This window comes from Triturus cristatus, chromosome 4_2 (genome assembly GCF_964204655.1).
Source record: "Triturus cristatus chromosome 4_2, aTriCri1.1, whole genome shotgun sequence".
NCBI classification, from domain to species: domain Eukaryota; kingdom Metazoa; phylum Chordata; class Amphibia; order Caudata; family Salamandridae; genus Triturus; species Triturus cristatus.
The window spans coordinates 48,661,137-48,680,248 of record NC_140586.1 but is presented as its reverse complement, the minus strand read 5'-3'; the positions used below and the strand labels follow the sequence as shown (position 1 = coordinate 48,680,248).

Below are 19,112 nucleotides of genomic sequence, written 5' to 3'. Positions count from 1 at the left end.
CTGAAACTGGTTCTTCTCCAGGTAGACATTGGGTTCAAAGCCGACCTTGCAAAAATATTGTTTGTAATGTTTTCGTGTTATAGGATATCTCTGGTAAGAAAGCCATTGCAAAGCCCAAGCGATCTCAGAAAGTGGGTGACAAAGTCCCTAACTCTCGTAAGAAAACAAAGAAAGAAGAGGGTCTGAAATCTACAGAAGAGGTCATGAAACAACTCAAACAGGTTTGTTTTAACAGTTGCAATTCAAAATGATCATAGTATGTACTTAGGCTGTTGACTTAATTAAAAGAAATCTATCTTGATCTTACAAGTAGAAGGTACTGTTGTTTTCTGATTAGTAGTTCTTACTCACAGATTTCTCTCCTTATGAATATCACCAAGGGCCAGACTGTGTTCAGATAATGCTTCCAAGCAATAGTTCTCCAGTATTGGGGTGTCTTTCATAGATTCACATGCTTGAATATTCCCCGTCGTCGGAGTGGGAGTCCCACGGTAAATAATATAGCAATATATACAGCCATAATATATATATATGTATATATATATACATATACATAAGTAATCATATAAAACAGAGATATAAGTAAGTAATAACATCAAGAATGTCCCTATATGAAATTTCCATAGAGATACATGGAAAAAGAAAAAAGACATTCGTAGTCTATCTCTGTCATTATGTTAGTCCGAACTCCGGCCAATCAGGCGCCAGCTCCTCTCTAGAACCTTCTCCTCAGAGCTCCTCACCTCAGATTTTCTACCGCACGTCGTGTGAAAGGGAGTCTCCCTGAGCTCTGCTCAGTTTTTTCTCTTCAGGATGACTTCAAGTAAGAAGTCTTTGTTTAGACCTTGTTCTTTTGTGGAAAGCTACGTTATTCTCAGAAGATCCACACAGTAAGTGTATTTACTGTCTTTACCCTACCATGAAGTGGGTGAATATAAATTTTGTAGAATTTTTTCTACAAAAACTCTGAAAGACAGGGAAGGCCGTCTCTTGTTGTGGCTCCAGAGACTTAAGGATAAATATGAAGTAATTTTCTGAGGTAGAAAACTTTACTTCTGGCCGTTCCCACACAGCCTCAAAACGCAGTAGTGTACAGGAGTTACCTACTCCTTCCTTAAAAGAAGAAAATGTCTCTGACTATGACATCTGCCACTTCTTCTTCTTTGAATACTGCTGTGTCGCCCACGAGACATAGTTCTCAGGCTAGTGAGGTTTTCAACTTTCCAGTTTTTTCAAAGATGGCTTCATCGTCTACGATGGCTCCGTCTACGATGGCTCCGTCTACGAGGGTTCCGTCTACGATGGCTCCGTCTACGGTGGCTCCGTCTACGGTGGCTCCGTCGACGATGGCTCCGTCGACGATGGCTCCGTCTACGATGGCTCCGTCTACGATGGCTCCGTCGACGATGGCTCCGTCTACGATGGCTCCGTCGACGATGGCTCCGTCGACGATGGCTCCGTCTACGATGGCTCCGTCGACGATGGCTCCGTCGACGATGGCTCCGTCGACGATGGCTCCGTCGACGATGGCTCCGTCGACGATGGCTCCGTCGACGGTGGCTCCGTCTACGATGATTCCGTCGACGGTGATTCCGTCGACGGTGATTCCGTCGACGGTGATTCCGTCTACGGTGGTTCCGTCTACGGTGGTTCCGTCTACGGTGGTTCCGTCTACGGTGGTTCCGTCTACGGTGGTTCCGTCTACGGTGATTCCGTCGACGATGGTTCCGTCGACGATGGTTCCGTCGACTATGGTTCCATCGGCAATGAATCTTTCGATGGTTTCCGTCGACGATGGTTCCGTAGACGATTCCGTCTACAAAGATCTCTTCAATAGCCTTCTATGCCTCAGAGCCCGTCGACTACAGTCTCATCGGTAAAAATAAGGGTTTAAAAAAGACGACTTCTGCACAGAGGTCATTAAAAATCCAAATCTCTTCGACATATACAGCGACTACTTCGTCCTTTGCTGCTGTTCCTTTATTACCATTACCACCGAGTACTTGACAAGAAAGGTCGGGTAAAGTTATATCGGTGGAGGATTCCCGCCTTCCTTAACCATTGTTTTACCACTGACTCAGATCAAGATTCAGAAGAAGGTTTAGCTGAATAGGTTGTGACAACTATAATCGGCGGTTTTTCCTTTATCACCACAAGTGTCTGTGGTTCCGCTTACTCCAGTGGTGCCAACAACTATATCGGAACCGGTACCGGCTCCAATACTTTCTGTGGTAATACCTACAGTACCGCTGAGACATTCTTCAACTCGGACAGTACCTCCTCATGATACTGAAGAAGAAGAAGAAATTCCTCAGGACAGGGAGGATGGTGAGATTCTCGATGATGGTGGCGATGCTGATGATGATGATGATGGTATGGCGGAGTGGGATAACTATCATGCCCAAACACCATCTCCCTCTCCGGTGCTACCTGGTGACTCACCACCTGTTGATATGCAAGTTCCACCAGTTAAGGGATAGGACAGCACTAACGTTCAAATTAACGAAGGATTATTCCCTGTACGATTTCAAAGATCAGCCTGTTAAACAAACACATACAATCCCTATAATCGAATTTATTGGGGAGGAAGGCAAAAAGATTATGGAGGCCTCATAGTCTTCCAGCACGGGTGCCTAGATTGGAGAAAAAGGTACAAATCACCATTAGGAGCACCAGCGTGCCTCACTGGTCAAGCGAAGCCAGATTCTGTAGTCACACAGGCAGAGCAACGCCGGGCTAGAAACCCTGCATCTACGATCACTGCACCACCTGATCGTGGTGGATGTCGTTTGGATGCCATAGGGTGAAAATTCTCTTCGATGGCTTCCACCATGGTGAGAGCGGCTAATGCTTTGGCCATCCTGGGTCGTTAGGACCGTCAAGTATGGGCGGATATGTCAACACTAGTTGAGCAACTGCCGGAACCGTCAAAGACCATGGCATATGACGAAGAAGAGGTTTTATTCGGAGATCAGGTGGATGAAGCTCTCCAATCGATAAAGAAAGATACAGATACTGCTCGCTCTCTGGGCACATTGCAATTTTGATAACAACCCTTTCGGGGTGCACGTGGACGCGGCACCTCCTCTATTTTCGAAGAGTAATCAATCAATATCGACCTTATAACCAGGGTTCAAACCGATATTCCTCTAACCAACAGCAAACTTCTCGACAGCAGTCTTCCAAGACTTACAGAGGAAAATCCTCTTACAAGGGTTACACTCCTAAGAGACATGACTTCCATCAGTCCCAGAAAATTGGAGATCGAATCTATCGGTACTATTTTCAATGGTCCTCCATACAAGGAACCGTTGGGTTTTGGAAATTATAGCAAGAGGTCACACTTTGGAGTTCATCGAATTCCCTCCACCCACACCACCTACCGGACTGCCACCGGCTCATATCAAAGAACTGTTACAACAAGTTCAATTTCTATAACACAAGGGAGCCATAGGAGTAGTACCAAGATTTCAAAAGAGGGAAAGGATTTATTCCCGATTCTTCCTTATCACCAAAAGGAAGGGGGAATGGAAGCCCATTCTAGATCTGAGGGCTCTCAGCAGGTATCTAAAGAAACATTCTTTTCGTAGGCGAACGCATGTAGAGATCTTGCGATTATTTTCACAAGGAGATTTCATGGAAACAATCGACCTCCAAGATGCATATTTACATATCTCCATACTACGACAACATCGGAAATTTCTTCGTTTTCGAGTGGGTCGAGGGGATTTTCCAGTTCAAAGTTTACCATTCGGACTGCGCTCGGCCCCTCGAGGGTTTACAAGGGTGCTAGCCCCTGTGGTAGCGTCCTACGTTCCAGGGTGTTCAGATCTTTCCATTTCTGGACGACTATCTCCTAAAATCACAATCGAAAGTTCAACTTCTACAACACACACATCTTTGACAGGAGGTGTTTTTCGCGCCTTAGGGCTCTCCATAAATACCACAAAGTCCCATCTACTGCCTTCTCATCGCACGGATTTTCTGGGAGCAACTTTAGACACAGTGTCAGCAAGGGCACTTCTCTCCCAAGACCGTCTTCAAAAAATTCTCCGACTGGTAACCCTTATCAGATCAAAAAGACCCGTTTCTGTAAGAATATTGAAGTCCTTTCTGAAAATGGCGTCATCATGCATTGCATTGATCCCTCATTACAGATTAGACACGCCCCATCCAAGGAGTACTGGATGTCCAAGAACGCCAGGTTACAGGTTCTTTGAACGATGTTGTAAACGTCACAGATCGGATGAAGTTGGCGTAAAGGTGGTGGACGCAGCCGTTAAATCTAACGGAAGGCATTTCTCTTCTGACAATGGTACCAGACATGACAATAACAGACGCCTCTCTGGAAGGATGGGGTGCTCATTGGAGGTTTTATCAATAAAAGGAAAATGGTCAATATGTCAAAAAAAAAAAAAACCTTGCACTTCTACAGGTTGGATCTCATGGCTATATATTGCTGGCTCTCAAAGCTTTTCATCCTTTAATCCAAGGAGAATCAGTCCTGATACAGACAGACTATACAACCTGCATGCACTATATAAACAAGCAGGGCAGGATAAAATCTCCGAAACTGTCTCGACTAGCTCAGTCGATTTGGGATTGGTCTATCAACCATCGCATCACGATATGCAGCAGTTAATCGACCGGGGGTATCCAATATCCTGGCGGATTCCCTGTGCGGGTCCTCCTCATCGACCCATGAATGGGAGTTGCATCAACCAACTCTAGAGAGGATATTTCAACGATGGGGTCGCCCACAGCTGGATCTCTTTGCCACACTAGAGAACCGGAAATGCCGAGATTACGCAAGCTGGCTTCCCCACAAAAGATCTCTGGGCAATGCCTTTTGATGGACTGGTACGATCTGTTTGACTACGTTTTTTCTTCCCCCAATCCCACTCGTACCTCGAGTTTCTGTGGTAGATGCGGAGGCAACCTTGCCATCTACTTCTATAGCCCCCCGTTGGCCTCGGCAGGCATGGTTCTCAGAACTACTCCTACTGTCTCAATCCGAACCAATCATTCTACAGCCTCGTGCAGATCTACTCACGATGGACAAGGGGAAAATTGGTCATCCGAATCCCTCCTCACTGAGCTTATCAGCTTGGAACCTGAGCACTGTGAATTTGCCCATTTGGATACTCCACAGGACTGTAGAGACATTTTAGCTCAGGCGAGGGCTCCTTCTACGGTGAAAACGTACAAATTAAAGTGGAAAAGTGTTCCCCACTGGTGTGCATCTAATGGGGTGCACCCGTTTTCACTCCACACCAGAACAATTGTTACCGTTCTTCTTGCATTTAGCTAACTCCGGGTTTCTCTCATGCAACCTTTAGGGGTTTTTTCTGGCGGCAATTTTCCGTTTCCGTCAGGATGGTTCAACTTCCCTTTTGTTTCTTCAAGGATTATCCATCAATTCGTCTAGCGGTTATTTTGTAAATCTCCTCCATTGTGGCATCTGAACATCGTATTGGCTCAACTAATGAGACCACCGTACGAACCGATTCACAAGGTCGAGTTGTAGTATCTAACATGGAAGGTGGCTTTTCTTCGGGCGCTAACGTCTTCACGTCGCGTCCGTGACATTCATGCATTTACAATAAATCCACCTTTTTTCCTACAGTTCAAACCAGATTCTGTAGTATTGCGTACAGATCCAAATTTCTTGCTGAAGGTGCCTTCAGACTGTCATATTAACGAACCAGTGATTTTAAGAACTTTCTTTGCTATCCGCAAACTCCTACGGAGCAGAGATTACATTCCCTGGATGTGAAACTAGGTTTAACATTCTACATCAGCAGAACGGCTGCTTTACGAAGGATTGATCAACTATTCATAGTTTATGGACGCTTTCACAAAGGTCGTCCAGTGACGAAACCAACTATTGCACGTTAAGTTTCAGCTGCCATCGTCTTCTGCCATCAAAAGGCAAACAAGCCATTGCAGTCACCAGTGAGGGCTCACTCCACCAGAGCAATGTCTTCCTCAACTGCTTTATTTGCTGGAGTGCCTTTGCATCAGAGCTGCAGAGCAGCTACGTGGTCGAGCAGACACACGTTTACAAGACACTATTGCTTGACAACTTTAAACGAGGAGGATGCTGCAGTTGGGCAGGCAGTGCTTCGCAATCTTTTTAAATAAGATGAGCCTCTTCCTTCCCTCCTCCATATTGTTTCCATTTATAATTGACATAATGATGCATTTATACCTTTACAGTTATTCAGTACTGTCATATGCATAAGAAGATTGATTTTCATTACAATTTCGAAGCTGTGTGATCATGGAAACAATGATATTGTTACTGCTAGCTATTCTATATTCAAGCATGTGAATCTATGAAAGACACCCCAATACTGGAGAAGAACAATTGTTACTTACCTGTAAACAGGTGGTTCTCCAGTATTGGTGTCTTTCATAGATTCACATGCGACCCTCCCTCCTCCCTTCAGAGGCTCTCTTCTCCTCATACACTCTGAGTCACTATGGTGCTACGAAAATCTGAGGTGAGGAGCTCTGAGGAGAAGGTTCTAGAGAGGAGCTGGCGCCTGATTGGCCGGAGTTCGGACTAACATAATGACAGAGATAGACTACGAATGTCTTTTTTCTCTTTCCATGTATCTCTATGGAAATTTCATATAGGGACATTCTTGATGTTATTACTTACTTATATCTCTGTTTTATATGATTACTTATGTATATGTATATATATATACATATATATATATTATGGCTGTATATATTGCTATATTATTTACCGTGGGACTCCCACTCCGACGACGGGGAATATTCAAGCATGTGAATCTATGAAAGACACCAATACTGGAGAACCACCTGTTTACAGGTAAGTAACAATTGTTCATCTCCAGCATCATCAAGTGGTGCCACATAAGTTTCTGTTCTAACTTTCCGCGAACATTAACATTGAACTGTCTATCTGTGCTAATCAACTTGGGCCTGGAGCTCCTCTTTGATTGCTACTAAATTCTCCAGACTTGCTGTAGTCAGCAGGCCTAGGTCAAATGTTACCTTCTGTGGAGTCTGAGTTTAAACTTTCCCCCCAAAAGGTGCAGTTTCCTTTCTGACTTGCACACCATCTGTATGTTAGGTCTGGGGCTGCAGCATGACCTTTCGACCTGCAAAATGTGTGCATCCGTGCACTCCAAGGCTATGAGGGATCATGACCCCAAGTTATTACATGGTGTGGTTGTGGAACCTCATCGTGTAATACACTTGCCAACCCCTTTAGGACCAGTAGGTATCGTCTGTCAAACCATCAGCTCAATCCGGGGTAGCTGTGACACTGAGCAGCAAGGCTTACTCAGAGGAACTAGTGTAAAGCATTTAAACAGCATCATAACAATTGAAGAAGAAATCGAAACGACATTCAAGAAGTCCGACACCAATTTATAAAAATAAACTGTATTTTTATACAAATTTAGACACCGCAATGAAAAAGATCCACTGGAGGGTTCCGGAGATACTGAATTTACAAGAAATACATCAAAGCATTTCACTCCACCACGAACATGCATTGGCTAATTCAATGAATTTGACACACATACTTTTTCAAAGAAAACTTGGGTAGGCGTCAATGCGGTCGGGTAAAATTATTTCGGGTGACCAACTCTGGCAGGGAGCAAGTGAGGGATACCAGCAAGATCCTTTTTTTATTTTTTATTTTTCAAACATCTTTATTGAGAAGAAACAGATCAGACACAATACACTGTGCAATACTCCAATTCAAAACAGCAGAATACATGTCAAGTTAAAGTATTTGGCTGCTAGTCATCCACATCATACCGCCAACAGAAAAAAATATGATGGTCAGAATCACAGCCCCACCGCTCAGAGGCCCCGTCACTCGAAGGGGAATACATCTGCGCCAAAAGCTTCAGTGGGGAGTATCAGAAAGGCGGGGTGTCCGTGAAGGGGAAGGGGGTAGCTGCTGACCAGCACCGACGGCTGCCACGGGCATAGAGCCGGCAGGGAGTGTGTGAGAGGCATCGCCACCTGAATGGGAACGGCATTGTAGATAGGTCACCAGGGGGCCCCAGACATCCACAGGTCGGAACCTAATGGGCAATAAGTCCCAGAACTGCGATAGGAGAGTCTGGCACCGAGAGGCGTCCTCCAGCCAGCTCTCAACCTTTGGAGCCAGCCGGCGACCCCAACATATGGCCACTCTACGCCTGGCCAGGACCAGCAGCATCGAAATCAGGCGACGGGAAGCATCGGGCAGAATTTTACAAACCCAAGGAGCCACAGGGGAGGATCGGGATGTACCGTGGCGCCGGTGATGTCAGAAATGGTGGAGCACACCAGCCGCCAGAATTCTGAAACCTTAGGACATAACCATGCTAAGTGTGCAAAATCTGCGGAAGGGGCTGCGCAACGTACACAAGCGTCTGCCGGGATGAGCCAGAGCTTGTGGAGCTGAACAGGGGTGCGGTACAACCTGTGCAAGTACTTAAAATGTATCAGACGAAGCCGGTAGTTCGGCGACAGCTTTTTTGTTTGGTTACAACAGTACTGCCTGCGAAATGTCAGTACCAAGATCCACACCCCACGCCACCCGCGCATGATCCGAAGAGATGGGGGCGGCCTGTAAATCAAGCGCGTATAATTTGGTAACCAATTTGCGTGGCGTCGGGGACATATACACGAGATCCAAAGCCGGCATGGTAGGTGGGGGTTGGGGGAATGTAGGGTGGAGTTTCCGGCATATAGCCCGCAGCTGATAAAATAAGAGTGTGTCCAGCGGCCTGAGGAGTCGGGGAGGGAATAGAAAGTGTTGTCTGGGTAAAGATCCGCCACCGTCCCCAAACCCAAATGGGACGCATGCCTAGACATGCCAGAAGGCGGGAGTGGAGGAAAGTCTGGATGGTTCACTATTGGCACGGCATTGGCAGACAGCCGGGAAAGGCCGGAAAGCCGGCGTAAGCCGGCCCAGCGCAGCATCTCAGCCGTGTCGACCTCCGCCCGAGGGCGCACCGCGGGAACAAGCAAAGGCGTGGACAGAGGCCACGGGGAAGCTAAATCCGTCTCAACGGCGACATGAGGCTGATAAGGAGTGGGATATATCCAAAAATGCAGAAAACTGGCCTGGGCGCACAAGGCATAGATCCGGAAATCAGGTGTGCCCATACCACCGGCAGACATGGGGAGAGTAAGGATGTCGTATGCAACTCGTGGCTGCTTACCCGCCCAGACTAACAAAATATGGGAGCGTAATTTACGAAAGAAATGGGTGGAAAGAGGAATAGGAATGTTTAAAAAACAAATAAAGAAATTCAGGCAGGACCACCATCTTGGCAATTGCGACCCGGCCCGCCAAAGAGAGCGGAAGGCGACACCACGAAGGGATCCTAGATTCCAGCCAGTCGACCGCATGCCCGAAGTTGGATCTCCACAATTTATCCAGGTCTCTACTCAGCCAGATGCCCAAATAACGCGTGGGGCTGGAAGCCCACACAAAAGGAAAGTCCAGTGTGAATGCCATAGTGGCGTCAGTCACAGGAATAAGACAGACTTGCTCAAGTTCACTTGAATGCTGGAAAGCCCACCAAAACGTATGATTTCCCTGACCAGGGAGCTTAGGTTCTCCTGAGGGTGACGGACGTATAGGGTAACATCGTCCGCGTACATGGAGACGAGGAGGGAGCGGGAAGAAAAACCTATGCCTCTAGGAGTATGGTGCTGCCGGAGCCTAGCGGCCAGGGGCTCCATTGCAATGGCAAACAGCGATAGAGGGCACCCCGGCCGCGTGCCACGAGCAATGCAGACGGGGCTGGAAACCTGGCCATTGATACGGAGACGCGCCGAAGGGTTAGTGTAAAGGAGTTTAACCTTACGCATAAAAAGTTCGCTGAAGCCCATGCGCGGCAAGAGATAGAACAAGAAGGGCCACTCTAGCGTATCGAACGCCTTCGTAGCGTCTAAGAGGGCAGCCACAGCCGGGAGGTTAGGATTAATCTGATGTAACACTGAGAATATTGTTCGGAGGTTATGTGAGGTTGCCCTACCGGGGATAAAACCTGATTGGTCAGGGAGAGCTATGAGGGGCATGAGTAATAGCAGGCGAGAGGCGATCAATTTGGCATAAATTTCGTTATTGATATTGATTAGGGAGAGGGGGCGGTATGAGTCGCGACGGTCGGCAGGTTAATCGGGTTTAAGAAGCAAGGTTATCAGCGCCTCACGTAGCGACAGCGGGAAGAGACCAGTGTCGAGGGATTCATTATGCATGGCCGATAGATGTGGCTCTAGAAGATCACCATACATTTTGTCAAATGAGGCTGGTAAGCCATCCGGGCCGGGTGCCTTATCTCCGGGTAAGCTATTGATGGCCGCAAGTAGTTCCTCCCTAGAAAATGGTTCGTCCAGAAATTTCCGGTGATGGTCTTCCAGCCAAACAAGCTCAATAAATTCGAAATATTGTTCAAAGTCCCCACGTGACAAAGGAGTTCCGGCCGAATAAAGCTGAGAATAAAAGTCAAGAAAACGGGACTGGATTTCCTCCGGCGAAGTGGTCCTAGACGGGCCCCCATCACTGAGGGCCATTATATAAGAGGCGGTACGCGGTGGACGAAGAAGATTGGCAAGAGCACGCCCCGGGCGGTCCCCCTCACCGAAACGGCGAGCCCGACCCTCTCTGCCCAGAAAGGACAATTCACGGCCCGCCTCATCCGAGAATTCATTGTGTTTTTGACGTATTAACGCAAGCGTCTCAGTACTGGGATTAGCCGCCAGGACGGCATCAAGATCTTTTATTTCCGTCTCAAGCTTAGCCAAGGAGGTGCGGATGGAGCGGAGGACCCCAGCCTGTATAGAAATTCATTCACCCTGAATGATGGCCTTAAAACCTTCCCATAAGGTCGAGGCGAAGTCCACAGAACCAGTGTTTATCTCGAAGAAGTTGGATATAGCAGTGCGGACGTCCGCGCAAAAGGCCGCGTCCTGAAGGGCGCCAGAGGGAAGTCGCCAGGTTACAGCCCGCCTCAGATAATGAGGAGGGCGGAAGCGGATCTGCACCGGCGCATGGTCAGAAAAGGTGCGAGCCATATGTCCCTCGTCAATAAGCCAGGACAGGACGTCTGGCGAGGTCAGCCAGAGGTCAATGCGTGACCAACAGCCCCTTGCACCAGTAACGCAGGTGCCCTCCCGAGCATCGGGAAAGAAGTGGCGCCAAGTATCATAAAGAGAATTGTCAGCTAAGATAGACATAAGAGCCGTGGAGGCACGTGGATGGGTTAAGTGGGAGCCCGAGCGGTCCAAGGTTGCCGACAGAGCGACATTAAAATCACCTCCCCAGACGACCGCAGCAGGGCCGCAAGCGGAAATGAGGTGCCAAATGTGGTGGAAAAAATTCGGATCGTCCCGAGTTGGGGCCGTAGACCGCAGCAATCGTAACGGACTGGGCCAATAGTAGACCATGAAGAATCACGTACCTGCCCTCAGGATCAGTGAGCACCCGAGCGGTCTGCCAAGAGAGACCTCTGCGCAACAAGATTGAGACCCCTCTGGCGGGGGGCGTGGCCAAGCCGGCTATCATGGCGGCCGCATCCTGCTAGGGCTCCGCGATCGGGCCGAACAAGTGGCCACTTCCTGACGTTGCACCCCAGCAGAAAACCTCCCGCTGGGCGGTGGAGGGTCTCAGGCACCCGCTGCTCCGTTGTGGTGCGCCGCTGAACGGGGGGAAACGGAGTAGCGGCGACGAACAGCTCCGGATCGGGACCCGGGAGCGCAAAATGGCGGCGAGCGGACCCTGAAGCCCGCGATCGAGGGACCGGCGGAACTATGGACGGCAGGCACAGCCGACACGCCTGCCCTGTGACCCCCGTGGAGCCATAACTGATGCCTGCATTCCACGGTGGGCTGGTGAAACCCCGGAGACGGGCTGCGGGTGTGGGCGTCCCCTTCCCTGCCCGGACGCGAAGAAGGAGAGCGGCCATGACACCAGCGGCCCGAGTCTCATGCAACGAACGGCCCCGCAGCTAGAGGGACGAGGCGCATCAGACGAGACTCGGCGCTTTCCCTGGAGGCGCCTGGAGACTGCGACGCCCGCGGTGAGTGCGGTGCTGCGGAGGGGAGGCCTGGTGGGTCTGGAAACTGGATCGGGGTGCCTGACCCTAAGATGGCGCCCGGCGAGACGGCGCCTCATTGAGGACTGGAGCGGAGGGCGCCAGTGTTGTGAAGGAGCGACCTACATCCCTCCCGGACCCTACCCGGGATACCCCACCCTGCGGGGCGGCACGAACCCGGACGGCACCCAGCCCTTGCACATCGCCGATAGGGGTGGCCGGCCTGGGAACCTACCGAAGAGCACCGAGCGGTGCAGTGCCTTGCGAGGGCCCGCGTTGAGGGAAGACACGAGTTGGGACGGAGCCTCTCACGTGCTGTGCATAAACGATCCCTGAGAGCGCCGGACGGCGGCCTCCTCAAAGCACACAAACAGGAACGAAATAACGGAGGGCCCTGGTGGGGACATACACTATAGGACTGAGCGAAACAGGAGAGGAGACGACCCCCCTGCCCCCGTGGGGGGAGGGGGAATCGGTGCCCCCCAGCGGACGCACCTCGCCCGCAACCATGGGGAAGCCCCGGGGGACCCAACAGACGGCGGTCCCCGAGACAGCCCCGGAAAAGATGCCTAGAGCTCGGACATGGGTGGGCGCGACGGAGTCGCTGCCCGACTCCTCGGTATCTGTCAAGTTGGACCAGGTTCTGGCCGCCATAGAACACTCCAGGGTCTCCATGGAGGAGCGACTCGGGACACTAGCGACGGACATTAGCCTTATCCGGGACGACCATCGGAAACTGGTGGATAGAGTGAAGGACGGAGAGAAGAAGATCGAAGAAGTACAGCCAACGCTCGATAAACACCAGCAGACGCTCCAGGAGGTGCTGCATCGCCTAACCATCATGGAGGAGCGGGCGGACGATTTAGAAGGGCGCTCTCGACGCTGCAACATACGCGTAATAGGGCTACCCGAAGGAATCGAAGGCACGGACCCTCTACAATACGTAGAGACATGGGTGAAATCCTTCACCCCGGATAAGGACCGCTCCGCATTCTTTTCCCTGGAACGAGCCCACAGGGTCCCGGCTCGCCGACCGCCCCCAGGGGCGCCCCCGAGGCCGCTGCTAGCGAAATTCCTCCACTTCCGTGACAGGGATGCGGTGCTGCGCGCGGCACGAGTGGCGGGCGCCTTGCGAGTCGACAACCAACGTGTTATGGTGTTCCCCGACTATGCACGAGCAGTTCAACAACAACGCGCCTCCTTCCTGAATGTAAAGAGACGTTTGCGCGAGAACAATATCCACTACTCCTTGCTTTTCCCAGCCCGTCTCAGGGTGGTCTACGCTGACTCTACTGTGTTCTTCACGAACGTCACGGAAGCTCAAGATTGGGCAGATCAGCACTGTGCACGACAATCCAGGGCGGAGATCACAAGAGACCCGCATCCTAAGCCTCCACGATCTGGAAGGCGGTCGCAACGACGCCCGCGCGCAGGCGCGAATGGCGGGGCACCTGCCCGCACCCAAGACTCTCCGGACCTTGAGCAAATCGTGAAAGAGCGACGGGAGGCCTTGCAAGCAGTGATCGACCTGCAGGCGTCTCCTCTACCGGATGACATTGATCGGCCGCCGCATATCTTTACCTCGGAGGAGGAGAATGACAGCGATGGGACGGGGGAGAACTCCGTGACACCCCCCATGGTCACTCCGCAGACGGCGGACCTCATTCTAGATGGACAATCTGGCTCCCATACGATATGAAAAGGGGACTCTTGTATTTACCATTGCGCCAAATGTACTTTCTTCCCCACCTGTTGCATTGACCCTTCTATCGTAGCCTGCTGCAACAGGTGCAACGTCCTTTTCTCCTACTACTGGCCCGATTAGTCTCTGGCCCAGCACGCATGCACCGCCGCCCCCCTTCATATATAGTCGTATTTCCCCTTAAGTGGGTAACCAGGTTTGGACGCACCGTCCTTGACGATGGGTCCCAGGTATTGGGGATGTTCCTCGACCCCTTTGGTTCAGTTGTATACCCCAGTTACACACCTTTCCCACCCCTCATATGGAATGAAACAGATCCAACCATCTCCCACATATGCTTATGCGGCGTCGGGGGGCGCAGACACTCTTTACCACCCGGAGCGACCGAGGTCTACACACCTCAATAGGCGTAGTCCCTGCGCTAGGCGAACAGACGCAGCCCATGACGCATCACACACCACACACTGATGTCACCCTCCTTACCCTGAATGTTAGGGGGCTGCACACTCCGCGCAAACGATATGCGGTGTACTCCTATGCAAAACGGCACAATACCCCGATAGTCTTTTTGCAAGAGACACACCTCATTGCAAAAGAGGTCGGGAAACTGCAGTTGAAATGGCGGGGTCTCCTGTGCGCCACAACCTACTCTGCGTATGCGCGCGGGGCGTTGATCTGGGTGCGACCGGGGACCCCCTTTCGGGAGCTTCGGAGGGTCATCGACAGAGAAGGTAGATATGCACTACTGGAGGGTCTTTTAGACGGACAGGTAGTACTTCTCGGTAGCATTTATGCCCCTAATGTTGACCAAGACAAGTTCTGGGACCATCTCACAGGGGTCCTTGCCCCATTTGCTTCCATACCCTGGGTTCTGGGAGGAGACTATAATTGCTCACTAGACCTGCACCTTGACCGATCGCACCCACCTCCACTGCACTCACCGGCACATAAGCAAACCACTAGATTCCGGGCATGGATCTCACACTGGTCGCTAACTGATGCTTGGCGGCTGCGCCACCCCCAGGTCCGCCTGTATTCCTTTCATTCCATCCCACACAACTTGCGCGTCCGCCTTGACCGCTTCTTATGTACGGCGACTATCCTACCCCGGATCACCCACACAGACTACCTGGGCAGAATTATATCCGATCATGATGCCCACATTCTCCAGATACGCTGGCAGCCCCCACACCCACCGGTCCCCATGTGGCGTTTGCCACGGGACTGCCTATCGGACCAGATCTTTCGTCACGATCAGGAGGGTAGCATCCAAGACTATTTCACGCGCAACTCGGGAACGGCGTCCTCTAGGTTGGTGGAATGGGATGCGTTTAAAGTGGTGGCCCGGGGAGAATGCCTGCGGCAAATAACGGGTGTTCGACGCGTGTTGGAACAAGCCCTCACCACCGCGGAGCACCGCCTGGCGACCCTCACCAAGCGGGATGCTACGTCCGAAGAGGAAACGCGGCGTATAGCAGACGCCAAAACAGCCTATCACTCAGCCTCTACGGATCTGCGAAGGTGCAACTTCCGATCCTATGCTACCCGGATGCATAAGGAGAGGGACAAGACGGGCACTCTACTGGCGTGGTTAGCCAGGCAAGACACGGAAGTCAAGCCCATTACCGAGATACTGGACCCTAGGGGGGTGTTAGTGCACTCCCAGGCGGAGATTCTGGGGGCCTTCCGCGACTACTATGCCGAGACATATAGTGACCCCACCTCTACCCCGCAGGAAGTAGTGGATCGCTTTCTCGATCCTTTGCCGCTCCCAACAATCACGAGAACAGAACAAGAGGCCCTAGATACCATACTAGTTTCGGCGGATGTGACGCGGGCCCTACGTGCCCTGGCCCGCAATAAAGCTCCGGGGCTGGATGGGTTCCCCCTAGAATATTACACAACCTTTTCAGTGCACCTGATCCCTCGGTTAGTGGAGGTGTTTACGGCGGCGCTGAAGAAAGGAGAAATGCCGAAATCTATGCGAGAATCCGTCATCGTGACATTCCTGAAACCACATAGGGACCCACAACTAATGGCCTCCTACCGTCCGATATCGCTATTGTCTGCCGATTGTAAACTCTTCGGGAAGACCTTAGCGGATAGGTATGTCCAAATTATACGCTCTCTGGTTCACCCGGACCAGTGCGGATTTATACCTGGCAGATGTACGTCCCAGAACATACGTCGAGTCTTCCACATTCAGGATCAGGTGCAGGGGATCTACCCTCGAGCGGCCTGTCTCATCTTAGACCTTGAGAAGGCCTTCGATTCCCTCACATGGCAGTTTCTGTTCTCGGTGCTACAACGAGTAGGCATAGGGCCCACCCTCCTCGCCTACACGCGCTTATTGTACACCGGACTGACTTCGCGGGTGCGCCTAGGCCGATACATATCGACGGAGTTCGCGGTTCAGAGAGGCACGCGACAGGGCTGCCCGCTGTCCCCTCTGCTCTTTGCCCTGGCGGTGGAGCCCCTGGCGGTGCGGCTCCGGAGGGAAGGTGAGAGCTGGGGCATCCCGATAGCGGACACGGTGCATAGTATTTCCTTATACGCAGATGACCTACTGATCTATGTACGGGACATTGCGGATGATCTGACACCCCTCTGGGAAACCTTGCAGGAATTTACCGTGGCCTCAGGACTACGAGTAAATTGGGATAAATCCGCACTTTATCCGCTGCATCCGGGACTACCTCCGCAGGTGGTTCACATGGGAACCCAGCGAGTACCCTGGAGCGCGGAGGCCCCCCGGTACCTGGGTATTCGTCTCTACCACTCCACCGCAGATATGTTCGAGGGTAATCATTGCAGGGCTTTAGCGAGCATTAGGGCTTCGATCGGCTTTTGGAAGAGCCTCCCACTGGCTCCCATTGGGAGAGTGGCATTGGCCAAAATGATCATGGTTCCGAGATTGCTGTACTTTTTTACCAACCTCCCCGTGATCCCGCCCAGGACCTTTTTCCGGGACCTAGACTCCCTTCTTAGTGCGCTCATCTGGGGGTCTAACAGACACAGAATAGCCCTGACAAAACTACAATTGCCCACCACGCAGGGTGGCTTGGGAGCCCCATCCTTCGAAGCCTACTTCTTGGCAGCACAACTGCAATGGCTGTCGCATTGGACAGCAGACAGGTACACTGTGGAAACGCATACCATCGCGGGACGAGTATCAGTTCCGGAGATCCGTCGCTTGCTCCTCCCTGGCACACGCCCAAAGCCCACGTACCCCTTGCAGGTGCTGGTCGCACGTAAGTGTATGATGCGGATACACCGCATGTCCCCGGGGACCCCTTTGTACTCCCCTTTACTCACTCTAGTGGGTTGGCCCAATCGGGAACACTACTACACGAATAGCGCGCTTCGCACATGGACGGGATGTGACCTAACAGAGGCAGCGTCCCTTTTCGAAGACGGGCAACTAAGACCATTCCTTAGTTTGGTGGAGGAATACGGGCTTCCCCCAGGGCAGTTTCTGCTCCACCGCCAACTCCTAGATAGCTACCGACCACACCAGGACCTAAGTAGCGGGGAACCACACCCACACCCAGTGCTACACACGATCCTACATATGGGAGCAGGACGCCATCTCACTACATGGCTTTACAAAGCCATACGGGAATTGACTAATAAACCATTGGCGACCCTCCGGGCCACCTGGGAGGCAGAAATCGGGCGAGTGCTCCATGACGGGGAGTGGGAGAAGGCTTTGAGATACCCGAAGAAAGTTTCCAGAAACGCACGATTTAAAAACATCCAATATTATATTCTACACAGGGCCTATCTCACACCTGCACGCCTCCAGCGATTCTACCCTGACACTCAGTTCCTATGCCCCAGATGTCAAGAACAAAACGCGGACTTTCGACATATGTTCTGGGGCTGCTCCGTCATTCAAATCTTCTGGCATCACATTCACACCGCATTGGGCACCCTCACTGGGCTAACCTGCATGAACACTTGGGAGGCCAGCGCCATAGGCATCTTTCGCATCAGTAAGCAACACAAGGTGCAGACTCGCTTCCTCTCCTTAGCGGTGCTCTTGGCCAAACGCAGCATAGCCATGTATTGGCGTTCCCCCATCGGCCCTCCGGTGGCGGCGTGGGTGGGAGCTACACTCAAATGGGCGGCGGCGGAGGAGGAAACATTACGGGAGGAGGAGGTGAAAGGGACCCGCAAGCACCCTATATCAATGGAATGGGCCATGTTACTGTACCAATTTAGGCAGCTCTCCCCGGGGGCGGACCCGCCAGACGACGCATCTACACAACTAATCCGGAATGCACAATCACAGACGCTGCCCACCTGAACCCGTAGGCCCCCAGCTGTGCAAAGCCTTGACAGACCCTAACTTCAGGCGCACAGTTGCGATTTTGGGTCGCAACGACCAAGATAGACACACATAGTATCAGAGATACCTCACCATCACGACGCTGCATTTCCCCCCTTAGTGCAAGTGGATATATTCTTCCATATTCATCCCCTAGTTTGCACCACTGTTGACCCCCAGTTCCTTTGCCATGTATGGAACCCGAGATTGTAGGCTGTGAACGTCACGATGATTGCATACACAGTTTAGACCTCATGATAACGAATTATCAAGAAATATAATTGTTGAGTAATCCTACAGGATGCATGATCGGATATGACCACTTGACGAATATGTATGATGTACAATATAAGAAATGTGAAAATGGCAATAAAAATAAGTTTAAATAAAAAAAAAAAAGATTGAGACCCCTCTGGCATATGATGAATAGGTGGAGGAGTGGGATTCCCCCCAATATCGCGCTTGAAGTCTAGAAATAGAGCCAGGAAGCAAGTGTGTCTCCTGTAGGAGACCTATATCTACCTTGTGTCGCTGTAAGTGGGCATGGATCAGTCGGGCCTTACGGTGGTCGTTCAGATCAGGCACATTCCAGGTCCAGCAGACGATATCAGCCATAAGAGGTGGGTACAGAGCGTAGCGCTGCGCAACACCCGCAGAAGACGCCACATACAAATGGCAGTGGCAGGAGAGAGACGAGACTCAATGGGCAACAAGACGCGGCGTAGAATGCATGCCCCGCAAGCAGATGGGGGAAGCCCACCGGGAACCACAGCCAACCAGACCACGCGGGGAGAACGTGCAGGAGGCTGGCCGGTGGAGGTGGAAGTGGGAGCAGAGCGCGCCAATGAACAGGGATGGTGTGCCACGGACCCGACCACAAGAGATGCAGCAAGGAAGGGGGGGGGGACCAGAGGAGCAGCATGCACACAGCCCGGGAATAGCCAGTGACCTGAAATAAAACGGAGCGTGTAACACAATGCAGTAACGCTGTCAAAAC

At 51.4% G+C, this 19,112-nt stretch overlaps 1 protein-coding gene across 7 annotated transcripts in view; it reads left to right on the top strand.

Annotated features, from left to right (window-relative positions):
* KMT2D (lysine methyltransferase 2D) overlaps positions 1 to 19,112 on the top strand; it is a 1,389,531-nt gene that overhangs the window by 1,140,208 nt on the left and 230,211 nt on the right. For all 7 annotated transcript variants that reach the window (XM_085600422.1, XM_085600421.1, XM_085600420.1 and 4 more), the window contains one exon: positions 84 to 221. In XM_085600422.1, the coding sequence (XP_085456548.1) occupies positions 84 to 221 (138 nt within the window). The remainder of the gene's footprint in view (positions 1 to 83; positions 222 to 19,112) is intronic.